Source organism: Mustela nigripes, chromosome 3 (assembly GCF_022355385.1).
Source record: "Mustela nigripes isolate SB6536 chromosome 3, MUSNIG.SB6536, whole genome shotgun sequence".
In the NCBI taxonomy this organism is placed as follows: domain Eukaryota; kingdom Metazoa; phylum Chordata; class Mammalia; order Carnivora; family Mustelidae; genus Mustela; species Mustela nigripes.
Window position 1 is genome coordinate 144,212,587 of NC_081559.1, and position 13,136 is coordinate 144,225,722.

General features: G+C 34.5%; 1 protein-coding gene across 2 annotated transcripts in view; it reads left to right on the forward strand.

The window, feature by feature from the left end:
- The window catches only part of ZBTB10 (zinc finger and BTB domain containing 10), a 37,194-nt gene extending 27,222 nt beyond the window's left edge, over positions 1–9,972 (forward strand). For both annotated transcript variants that reach the window (XM_059394770.1, XM_059394769.1), the window contains 3 exons: positions 4,229–4,405; positions 4,612–4,784; positions 5,049–9,972. In XM_059394770.1, coding sequence (XP_059250753.1) covers positions 4,229–4,405; positions 4,612–4,784; positions 5,049–5,354 — 656 coding nt within the window. In that variant the 3' untranslated portion in view covers positions 5,355–9,972. The remainder of the gene's footprint in view (positions 1–4,228; positions 4,406–4,611; positions 4,785–5,048) is intronic.
- Positions 9,973–13,136: the final 3,164 nt, after the last annotated feature.

The window sequence follows — 13,136 nt, forward strand, 5'->3', positions numbered from 1 at the left end:
TGTGTTTATGATAAGACTTTGGAAACCTGATCAATACAAATGGAAGGGTGTTTATTATTGTTTGAGGGAACCACTTATTTAGGGCTTTAAAAATTCTTAAATATCAAGTAATTAATAGAGCTGGTGACTTTCTGCTAGTATATGCGTAGCATGAAAATGGTCATTATCCAAATAGTTGATTATTTAATTGACATTGATGTAAAATGTATGGTTGGTAATGGAGATAGAAAATGTTAATTCTAAATAGCAATATTTCTATCAATTGTAATTTGGGGGGAGTATCCTACACATGGAGGCAGAGTGCGTGAATACTCCAGAGAACAACATGCGTATAAATAAATTAGGAACCGAAAAGGCTTTCTTTAGAGAAGAATACCAAGCTAATAAATACAGAATCACAATTGAAAAAAATACCCCACAGGAGATAATTCAGGATCATCTGTGGATGTTAAGCCACTATTGATGGGCTTATCACAATGATTGGGCAAAAAGGCTGTTGTAATAGCATATTCACATGGTCTCCATATAATCTCATAGATTACTTCAGTTACAAAGAGGGAAAGATTGCTTTATAATAAAAAAAAATGGAAATCCCATGCCTCTTGTCATAATGCACTAGCTACCACACATCACCCATGTAATATTCTTGCCAGAAGGTTTAACCCAAATCTAATCATGAGAGGGGAGAACATAAGACTGGTCTACACAAATCCAGCTACTCTGGATTTTAAAATTAACGTTAATGTCATGAAAAACAAGCAGAGGAACCACTAGATTGGAGCAAACCAACTAAATGCATTGTCAGTCTTGATGACATCAGGGTTCTAAAATGACTAGGGGGCATTTGGGGAAAAGTTGGGAACTTGAATGAATAGTATGGATTAAATGATGGGACAGTTTTAAATTTCTCAGATGTGATAAAAGTACTGTGGTTATGTAGGAGAAAGTTCTAGAAGATAACTTGCTATATTGAGGGGTGAAGCAATGATGTGAAGATTTTCAAATAATACATAAAAGGTGTGTGGATTCATAGAAAGCCCATGTGGCAAAACTAACATTTGTCAGAGATAGACAAAGGGATATAGATATTCATAGATTAAACTTCTCATAGCTTTGGAATTCTTTAAAAAATTGATGGGGAGGGGGGCAGCTTAGGGGTACTCCATTTTTACAGGCTTCTGAATCTAGTATGCACTGACCACAGTTAAGCCATGTAATTTTGAAGGAAAGAAATTGCCTTAAGGTAGTTTCTCTTAATTGTTGAAACTAATTTACAGAAAGTTTTGAAATGTGCCATTTACAGATCCATATAGGTTGAATTTTGAAGACTTTTTCCTTCTACAAAAAATCACAAATAGTACAAGGTATTTTATTTTTGGTTTAGAAATCTGGTTGAAGAATGGGCTTTGACAGGGTATGTGAATTCATACACAGTTTTCATTTCTCCACATAAATATTTTCAGTGGCAAATGGTCCATATCATTCATCCCCTTTTCAGAAAAAGTAAACTCTTGATTTAGAGTCATTTCTCTTTAGGGGACATTTTGATCCATTTTTGTTTTTGCAACTGAGACCAGCCTTTGTCTTCTGATTTTGACTTCAAAAGAACGCTGCCATTATGGAAGAACGGACCCTGAAGGATACTACTGAGCAGTGAGCACAATTTTCAAGTAGAACTTGAATGACCTTAGTGATCTTTCAGTGATTGAATTACAAAAGCAGTACCTTTGTCAATCTGCTCATATACTTCTAAATAAGGAACCTCTACTGTAAGAATTTGACCAAATGAAAGAAGTTTGGGATGAGGTTTTTTGAGTTACCATTTTGTATTCTAGATAAGGTGTCTCCTGTTACCACGGATGCTTTTTATTAATCTATGCTATAGGTAGGTTATCCAAAGAAACAAAGAATTTCAAGTATTAGGAACTTCTAATTCTGAATTTTGGGTTATCAATTTTTAGGTTTTTTTTTTTTAAGATTTTTTTTATCTGAGTGCAAGCATGAGTGGGGGGGAGTGGTAGGGGGTGAGGGAGAAGCAGACTCCCCACTGAGACCCTGGCATGGGTCCCTGGCATCTCAGGACCCTGGCATGGACCTGAGCTAAAGGTAGATGTTTAACTGACTTAGCCACCCAGGTGCCCCCTATAAATTATTTTAGGGCTATTCTGTTCTTATATGTAATGATAATACTAACTTGAGGGTCCTAACATATCCAACTTGATATCTGGCAGTTTTTAACAAGTATTTTGAGCAAGTCAAAAATACATATGTGTTAGTATTTGCTAGATAACACTTACTCAACAAATAACTGAAGGGGGTGTATACTTTGGACATTAGAAATACAAATGTGAGTAAAACAGGCACAGCCCTTGCTCTCAGAGCTTAACTTTTTTGCACTGATTTGATCAAGAGCTATGAGTCAAAGCTCAAGCTTTGTTTAGAAATGTAAAGCTGAAAATTGATAGATTCGTGTTCACAGGTTACTACCCCTGTCCTAATTTCCATCCCCTGTCCGGCCCCCACCCCACAGATACAGTGTCTCACTTCAGGATTCTGAAAACTTTCCCTCAAACAAAAACAGATTGTAGTTTAATTATATAATTATGAAATCAGAAGGCTTTCCTAACATTTAAAAAATGGGTGAAGGTATTCCAAGTATAAAATAATTTACATTATTAGTAATGGAATTTTTAAATACCTTAGGGACCTGTTTGCATTGTTGGGTATTGATACTTTCACCAAAGAGAAAATACTAAGTTATTTTAATTTTTAAGAGAAGTAGGGCATTTGGCAGATAGATGGAGGAAAATGAATTTTTAGAAAACCTATTTTTGCAAGCATTCTTTATAAAATCCATAGTTTTTATGGAAGGAAAATTAATAAATTACTACACAAGTAATCTAGCATATAGCCTGGAAAGGAGTGTTCAGGCAGAGGAAAGAGTACACGGGTCTTGCCGAGGGAGCCATTTTTCCATGAAGGAACAGTACAAAGGCCAGTATGCCTGAAGCAGAGTGACCCAAGGGGGTGGTTAGATAAAGGGCTAGATTTAGGTAAGGCTATATAACATACTGTCAGTCTTTGGTGTTTTTATGTTTGAGATGGGTAGTCCTTGAAGGCTTTTTTTAAGTGCCAGGTTCTCACTTAAAAGTTCTGAAACAATTTCTAATCGGTGTGTTGAGAGCAAACTGTAAGAGGGCAACAGTTACGAACTGGGATGGCTCTGATGGCTATTGAAAATAATCCACAGGCAAGAGTTAATGGTCGATTGGATCAGGGTGGCAGTAGCTAGCTATGGAGAATTCTGAATGTTTACATTGCCAAGAGGATTCCTGGATCCAGGTAAAGACATACATATTCAAGAAGGAATCCTATCCAGGGGGCATCTGGCTGGCTCATGCTGGAGTATGCGACACTTTTTTTTTTTTTTTTTTTTTTTGATCGCAGAGCTGTAAGTTGGATCCTCACTTTTGGGTGTAGAGATTACTGAAACATAAAATCTTTTTAAAAGGAGGGGAGGTGAGGGAATGCTATCCAGAGGTGGTAATTTTTATCTTCGCTAGTCTGAAGATCCTCAGGTACAGATTCCTTAAGGGACATTGGTTATTTTAATTCTGCCTTTTCGATTTTCACTTATTTAAGGATGGAGTTAGAGGTTTTGGTGAACCCCACGAGGGCCCAGTGTGTCTGAAATAACAAGCAAGGGTGTAATACAGCAAGAATCTTGCATTTGTCATTCCTAGTATTTATATTTTTCATTCTTAGTCCATTTTTCTATACTGCTAAGTCTTAAAACAAGATTATGTGATTATTTTGGAGGCAGTAAGGGGACTATCCTCCTGTTCCAAAGCTGTGCTGTAAGACGACAATTAAGTTAGAGTTCGGCTTGAATATGTTTGAAATTCAGTATAGAAGAGTAGTTTCATGTGGTCTCCATACACTGTTAAATATTATTGAAATATATTTTACCAAATTTTTCTCTCCCTATGGTTGTATTTTAAATTTTAGTTCTCCTACTTAAGATGCTTTATAATTAGGGTATTTTGATAATGAAGTATGAAGACATTTCTGTTTCAGACTACAATGTAGAGATTTTTATCTAGCTATTTATAATAAGCTGTCATAATACTCATAAGATACAATAAAGTTATTTTCTGGGTTTCTTCAAATTTTGGTAAGAGATCTTCATTACCATCATTACATCAGAATCACTTTTCAATTGTATTAGGTACTTCACATGATTTCAAGTATGGCCTGATGCCTGGACCTTCAAGTGATTTCAAGTATGGATTGCTGCCAGGTACTTCAAATGATTTCAAGTATGGATTGATACCAGGTGCTTCAAATGATTTCAAGTATGGATTATTGCCGGAATCTTGGCCAAAACAAGAAACTTGGGAAAATGGCAAGTATTAGTCAACTAAACATCTACGGGAATTTTAAAATGATTTTTCACAATTAAAAGCTTCCGTGTCCTGGGTTTTAAAAAATCAAGATACTGGTAGTCTTGTGATAATCCCTATTCTTAGATATAGACAAGCTTTTGATAGCAAATTTTGTTTCCTATATAATTGCTTTTGTGTGTGTGTGTGTTCTTTTTAATTCTTAAAGGTGAATCATCTCTAATCATGAACAAGTTAAAATGCCCTCATTGTAGCTATGTAGCCAAATACAGACGAACACTAAAAAGGCATTTGCTCATTCATACGGGAGTCAGATCATTTAGCTGTGATATTTGTGGAAAACTGTTTACTCGCAGAGAACATGTGAAAAGACATTCCCTGGTAAGTAACTTTAAATATATATAACTGGTCTTTGCGATTAAAATGTATTTATGTCACTGAAGTTTAAGGTATTTTACATGAAATTTAGGGAAGGTTGGTTGTTAAATAAATTGCTTTAAACAAAGACTGGTTTATGAACTGAACTTGATACAGAAAAACAAAAGCATACATTCACTTACTGTTAAATGGGTGGTTTAATTGAATGGTTCAAACGCATTATTGTCTATATTGTCCTTATGTTGGATTTTTCCCCCCTTTAATTAGGTGCATAAAAAGGATAAAAAATACAAATGTATGGTGTGTAAGAAGATCTTCATGTTAGCAGCCAGTGTTGGAATAAGACATGGATCTCGACGCTATGGTGTTTGTGTAGACTGTGCAGATAAATCACAGCCAGGAGGACAAGAAGGTGTAGATCAGGGACAGGATACAGATTTCCCTCGGGATGAAGAATATGAAGAGAATGAAGTAGGAGAAGCTGATGAAGAGCTGGTTGATGATGGAGAAGATCAGAATGATCCATCTCGGTGGGATGAATCAGGAGATGTTTGTATGTCTCTAGATGATTAACTGACCTATACTCCTCAAGGATGCTGCATTTGGACATAATATGAATCGACAATTTGAATTGTTGAACTTGAAGGCTTGCAAAATATGGTACATGCTGGATGGTAGTTATGTTGCTGTGAAAACTGTAGGGTCAAAAAGCCTTATAGCAAAAAAAAAAAAATTTTTTTTTTTATATTTGCACAGGACTGTACAGCAAACAACCTTGTGGTTGGATTACATGGAGTCCCCACATCTTCAGTCAGTTATCAAAGTAAAAATATTTTTTATTTATAGGATATACAGTAACTATTTGGGTCCTACGAATATATTGTACCTATCCTTAAAGAGCTTACATTCATGTGTCACTTTAACATGAATGAAGAAAATCCATTTATAAGACTACAGTGACAGCTGACCCAATTACTCTGTCCATCAAACCACTCAGGCTAGTTTGTACTAGTAGAGTTTTGTTTCTATTTTTATTTTTATTAATTTTATTTTTTTTAATACAGATTTTCAGTGAGGGGCTTTTTCAACCCCATTGGTTCTACTTTCCTGTATTTTTCCATTTTAATTTGCTTCATAACTTAAACCACGTCTCTTCTAGTTAAGGTATTATTTCTCAATTTTGTGCTGATGGGCATGTTTATAAGAACTGGAGAGGTAATTTATTGGAATGAACTAACTGACTTCCTCCATACCATACCCCCTTTCCTTTTTGACATGAATTTTACTACTTCACAAATGAAGAAATGATGTTGCAAAGTTAACGTGGCGAAGTTGACAAATACCACTAAAATGATTATGATTTAGAAGTAACTTTCTCCTGCTGCTCTAATTTGATAAATGGTTATTACATGACGTTTTCTGACAATGGTATTCGGTTTTGGGTATCTGTTACTTTGGCACTATTCTTGTTTGCCTCTTTATATTTTTGCCAGTGTACTATACCTCAGTCCTATTTGAAAAGACAGAAATCTAATCAAAAGAAAAGTCATAGAAACAATAAGTAAAATGATTTGTTTCCTAATTTGACCTCCATGTCCAGTTTGGTTAGCTTGTTATGCAATATAAGTGAAATATCAGGTTTTTACTCCTGTGCCCTTTTTATCATTAAAAATAACATAAAAAGTGCATTCTCTTTTGTTTGATACTTACTGGGATATTGAGCGTTTTGAAATTATGATAGATAAATATTTTTTCAATTCCTCAAAGTTTTGCTACATCTTCATAGATAGTCTTTCTGGTAATCACCATGATTCAACTGTCCGCAAAAGTCTTACAAATAAAATATTGAGAGGCTTTACATTATTCTGTTAACTAAATTCTTTAGGGTACAAGGGGTGATCTTAAATTGAAATGGTCAGATTTATTGAGTCTGATGACAGATGAATTAGCTGATTATTAAACCGACAGCAGCATTTCACATAATATTAACACGCATGACATTTATCAGGAACATATTGTATATTATATAAGATTGAGGGATATCCTATTTTCAGCTTTCTTTTAATAGAAATTGAGTATATTTTCCTATTTTATATCAGGTCACTAAATTATGCTATTTGTGTGGAAAAAATTGCAAAGTACACTTTGACAGACATAATCATTTGGTGCTCCATCTGATCAAAGTTGCAAAGTTGATACTTTTTTTTTTAAAGAGACAAACTTTCTCATTGTCTCGGATTTCAGTAGTGTAATGATTTCATGTTAGACATGGATGTTTCTGCTAGGATGAATCAAGATAAAAGTATGGTTACAGGCTTAGATACATCTTCTGTCATCTAAACTTTATTGTAGTTTCTACATAACTATACAATTGACAGGAATAGTTTGGTTTGATTTTTGTTTAAGACTGAAGAGTACATCTTATTCTCCGTGTTCTAGACAGATGAGTATAATGTCATTCTGGTGGGGTCCAAAGTAGACGTTAGTTGGGCAAAGATACTATGAATGAAAAAGTATTTTAAACTTAAAATGTTCTGCTTTGTGAATATGTAAGTATAGTATAAAGATTTCTTTCATCCCATTTATCCCCCTCCTTTAAAATAAACCATAGTTTACAATTGGTAGATCTGTCTATATATAAATATATATTAAAGAGAAAAGATATATATCTGAAAATCACCTAAATCTGCTTTATTAGACTACAGTTCACTTATTACATAGAAACTGGACTTGGCTTTACATTCTTAATGTACTTTTACTTTTCCTCAAGATATGAACTTACACTCTTTAAACTGAATTTTCTTTTACTACTTAAATCATTTATGTATATCTGGTAAATTATGACCAAATTTTTGTTAGACTGCATACAGTAAATTGAAATACACACTTGGTACACTACGGGATTGTTGTGATTTTGTTTTGGTTTTAGTTGGAAACAAAGTTTGATGTAGATGGCTTATTACTGTTAATTTAAAATATTCTATAATTGTCCATTACCTTTTATGTTGTGTTGTGACAGATTTGGCTATATTTTTAGTCAACTGAAATATACTTTAAAAGTTTGTTTTTAGAAAGGTAATCCAAAGGAATGTTTATACTCGAATATATTAGCCTCAGCCTATATAAAAATTTCTTCTTTAAAGTAAACATTTTACCAGAAACAGAATTGACAGATTTTTCTACTTGCTGACTGCCTAACTTATTTGTTTCATGATCTCGAGGGACTGCCTTTTCCCTTCTAGGTCTTTTTAAAAAATAGTTTTAGTACTAAGGTATACTACTGGACGTTTCTATTTTTTTTTTAAGTATATTCTTTTTCTGACTTACAGTACAATTTCAGGAAGTTGATAGATAATAAGAACTTATGATTGGTCTCAGAGGTGACAATGGAATACTCATAATTTTGTCTGTGGAGCCCTGGCAGAATTATGTGTTTGTTACACATTTGCTGAATTTTTCTCTTGTAACTTATATTTTAAATGAAACCTATTTTAGAGCTTGTAATTTTAATGAAGAGGAAAAATATAAACTGTTTTCTTTGCTATTTAGTAACAGACCCTCTCATATAAATTAAGATCATGTAATCTTTCTTAGGATTCTCAGAGACAGTTACTTCCATATGGTCCCTGTTTTGTCATTGTTACTGGCCCTCATTTTTCATATTCACTAGATATGTTGCTAATTGTAGCACCCTAGCAACTAAGAGCTTAAGAAACTGTAGGAAGGGGAAACTGAACACTAATAAATGGCTTTGAAATTTGGTGGGGAAAACACTAGCTGGTTTTAGTAGAGCCATCCTGATGGAGAAGAGGGAGATAGAACAAGCGAATTCACAAAGTGCTGCAAACACTGGTACACATAGTATAGAGGCCTACTACATCTTCATTCAGTAATTGATGCAAACCAGGAGGAAAGGGGGAGGAGACCAGATGAAAGGATCAGGGTTGGGAAACTATATTCATCCAACGAAGTGTAAAAGGCCTGAAGATGACTGGAGTAGTATACTATGGGGGAAAGTGTGATGGAAGAGGAGTTTTAAAAAGTCACAAATTTCAAAACTTCAGTAAGCTTTATGTGTATTTTTAGGATTTTGTCAACATAAGAATTTATCTTTCTGAATAATCCCAAAAGCTACTTTTTTTTTTTTTTTTTTTTTTTTAGTGCCTACATGTGCCATTGAGCTTTACATTATTTTCTCTAATTCCCGATAAGGTAGGTGCTACTGTCTCTCTTTTATGGAAGAGAAAGTCTCCAAGAAATCTGCATAATATAACTTGCCCAATATAACACAGCTATTAAGTGGTAGAGCTAGCTGGGTTTTGACCAGATTTGATTCTGAATGAAGCCCATGCTCTTTTTAGGGGGCTCTATTAACTGCCTCATTAAACAACTTTTGTAGAATTTCAGTGCTTTAAAGAAATTGCTCTATGGAGACCTATTTTCCCTGTAAACCATCTACATTAGGAATTTGAGTGTCTAATCTTTCCTTCCTCAAATACCTTATCACTCTTTTCCTCCTAATTCAGCAGTTTTGTCATTGACTATAAATAAGATACCTGACCTCAGTGTAGCACATGCTATTAATTGGCTGTGGCATTTTTATTTTTAAAAGGATGGTTTTAAAGTGAAGAACTAGATGTGAACCCCAGTTTTTGTGCCGTTCAGTCACCCAGATCCTTAAAACTTAACTATGGTACATAATATATGTGCTTAGAACTAACAGGTGTTTTTTTGTAGTCACTTTAGGATTTCAAGTGGAAAATTTTTTTTTCTGCTGTATCCCTGCTTTCAAGTGAAGTTGAACCGTTCTAGATAGTTTAAAATGTGTTAGGGATAAGCACACTTAGATGTTTTCTAGCCCTGAATTTTAGGACATTGGGTACTTATTTGGAGTACACTGGCTATTGAGAACAAGATTTTGGGTTGAAGAGAGAGGGATGGTTGAGGCCATGATGAAATGGGAGAATCAGCATTTTAAACACTGTAAACATAACGCTTTCTTCTGCCTGCTGTTTGTAAAAGCTCTTTGGGAAGATCTTTTACGAAGACCAATTTTTTTAAATGTAATTTACCTACCTAGTATAAGTGTCCTAAGACATGTATGTAAACTTCCAAAACTGTTTGTCTGTGTATTTAGAAAATACACAAGAATCTTTATCAAACCTAAAAATATAAACTTGTGAGCACTAAACTTGCTTCTGGCTTCGTGAATTTTGTTGACTCTGACATTTAATTCAGATTTCTTTGCATTAAAAGTGTAATAATTTAGACTAATCGGGGTAGCGGAACACCTTTGTAAACTTACAGTTATCTTTGTACTTAAGGTTTACAAGTTTGAATTACAGAATATTAGAGTTTTTTGGGTTTTATGTCTTTATATGAAGTGCATAAATGACTCAGACTACCTCCTAGTGATGCCTTGAGAGCTGCTCTAATAGGTGATAGTGATTTGTAATCAACATTTCATCTATTTTTTCATCTTTATTACTTGTGGGAATTTTCTACAGGTCTTAGAAGACATTAAGATATTTCCCCTCTCGTTTACATGTGTGCATAATTTTGGAAGTGGTTTAAAAAGGAAATGTAAATTACTTCATCCCATCTTTATTGCATATTAGCAGACTAATAAATTACTAGTAAATACATGTTTCAAGTCTTTGAAACTTTAATAATACAAAGAAAACACTTACCTGGGCGTGTTTAGGTTTTTGTGGTGGTGTCAGTAATAGAATAAAGGAAATCAGAAATGACTAGATAGACTTTACTAAGGAAATGAGAGTTTTGTTTGGAGAAGGCTGTCCATGTGACACATAAGGCTTGGTGTATTAAAATTGTAAAAGAGCTGTCATGTGGCAGAATGATTAGGTATACTCTGGATGGTTCTGAGAGGTTAAGACTGGGACCACTTGGCTCAAGATTAAAAAGCAGCTTTTAATAATCAGCAAAAGATTAAATGTAATTGCTTCAGAAAGAAACCAAATCTATTGTTTGAGATGTTGTAGAACATTCTGGCTAAGCAAATATTGACCAAACATTTCTATCTATAGGTTTTGGGTTTTTTGCTTAGAAGTTTACGGACCATTGTAGTTAACCAGCTTTTTGTTTTGCTTAGCAAAAACACTGATAAAGTTGCATAAATATCTCATGACACCAGAAAGACACAGTAGGAATTTAGAAATCGTGCTTAACTGTATAGAAAAAATTGCTGTTTGAGCTTTTTTCATTTTCACTTTGCAAATGATCACAACCAATATTTGGAAGCTGGTGTAGGAAATTAAATTACTGGATCCATGGTTAAATGAGAAAATTAACCTTTGGGTCGTAGCCCTTTGTCATAAGTTTTTTTTTGAGTTTTGAACTAAAGGAAAAAAAAAATGAACCACAAATCTATTCTGTTAAAAGTGAATAAGGAAATAGGTTGTGTGAGAGCATGTTGCCTTTACATGCTAGCGATACTACCTTCTGCCTGCCAACCAGATACTTTTTCCCAGCACAACCAAAGTTTAGCAAAAAGAAATTATTAATCTTCCAAGCATAATTAAGTATGTTTTAGGATATTAGTGGAAGATAAGCAAAAGACAACTTTCTTGGCACATGTCTCAACACTCAGTAAGAAATCACACAAAATAAGATAATTGTAGAATGTTTCAGGTTAAAACTTTGAGAGCAAAAAGGAATTGATCCTGAGAGGTTACTACAGTAATTTTACAGTCAGTTTTGGGATCCAGGATTTCTGAACTTCATTTCAGTATTTTACCTGTATTCAAACCCGTTTGATAAATGATTTTAAGATTGGGGAAGACTGAAATTTGGAACTACAAAATATATTCAGATATAATTCCTGGCACATAAATCTGAGCTCAAAGTTAAGTGATTATTAAAAGATGTCAGCAACTTTTTTATGATTTTGCTTGTTAGTATCTAATGGCATATAGTTAACAAGTTAATTTGGTTTACAAGCAGTTTGTGTTGCCAAGCACAGGGAACGTGTCATCCCTTGGGACGTCCCCCTCGCCCTCTGCTACGCCCCTACGTGATCTTACCTGAAGACGTAATGACCAAACCCAACCTATAGCAAATATGACTATAGAAATCTCAGTGCAAGTAGCCTTTAAGTTTTTTTTAACTTAGATCATCTGCTTAACTTGGAGTACTTAGTGACAAACTTAATATTAGCCATTTGCTGCAAAATATTTACTTGAAAATAATGGCTGGCTTGTCCCCACTAATATCTTAAGTGTCTCATAGTATATATAAGGAAGATGTAAAACCTAGAGGAAACCTATTAGAGTTTATACCTTGATGTAGACTGCAACAGTGCATCAATAAAGATCATATAGATCTGATGCTTTTGTTGCTAATCATTTTTGTATGTGTTAGAAGCATGTTGAGTGGGCATTTATATTTCACCTTGTGCAACACAAATGTGTGTTCATGTGGAAGATGGAGCTGAGTATATAACTCTCACCCTCACCCTCTTCCCTGTTCTTGCTGAGACCTGGATCCCTAAACTGGGATGTTGGCATTTACATAGACACGTGGGTAATTAATTCTCCAAAGTACACTGTTCAATCAATTCAGTCATTCCAAGGAAGAGCAAGTCTATAAACTGAGTCCTCTTCCAAGAGTACTACTCCAGGGAATTACCGTCACCCATGGCAAGGGAGATTTGAAACAGATTTTTATGCCTTGGTATGGATTCTTTTGGGGGGGGCAGTTTTAAATTTGTCTCTTTTAGGATTTTGTTGTTTCACAGACCTAAAGATGTTTGTTAGACTCCTACATTAGATTTCAGGCAGCTTTTTGGAGGCATTCTGAACTTTGGCCCTTATTTGTGCCTTCTGAAGGTACTGACTTATTGGCACCCCAAGTCTATTTTCTGGCCCTTTGTTACTGCTGGTGACTTAACTCTGTATTCAAAATGTGAGCTCCCATTTTAGCCTATGGACTCTTCTCTTAGGCTATGTATGTATTCAACAGATAAATGTCCAAGACTCATTTGTGAAAAAATGGTTATCTGTGATGGATAATGATTTCATGCTGTATTATGTTCTCAATTATTACATGCCATTTGCAATGGAAAAAGATTGAAAAGCAAGCAGGGAACCAACAGGCCCTTTGTTTCAGTGGTTTTTGAAAAGCAGTAATGATTGGGAATTGTGAATGGATAGGATAACTAAATATACAAAGTGGTGCAGATTAAGAAAATGCATACATGGCACTTTGCATTATCTCCCTTCAACATGATAGAAGGAGAGAATACTTTTATTACTTTGAAAATGTATCTTAAAGTCACAGGGGAAAAAAGATTTGCTCTGCATACAATTTTTGCATGGACCTTAATATGGCAAACAA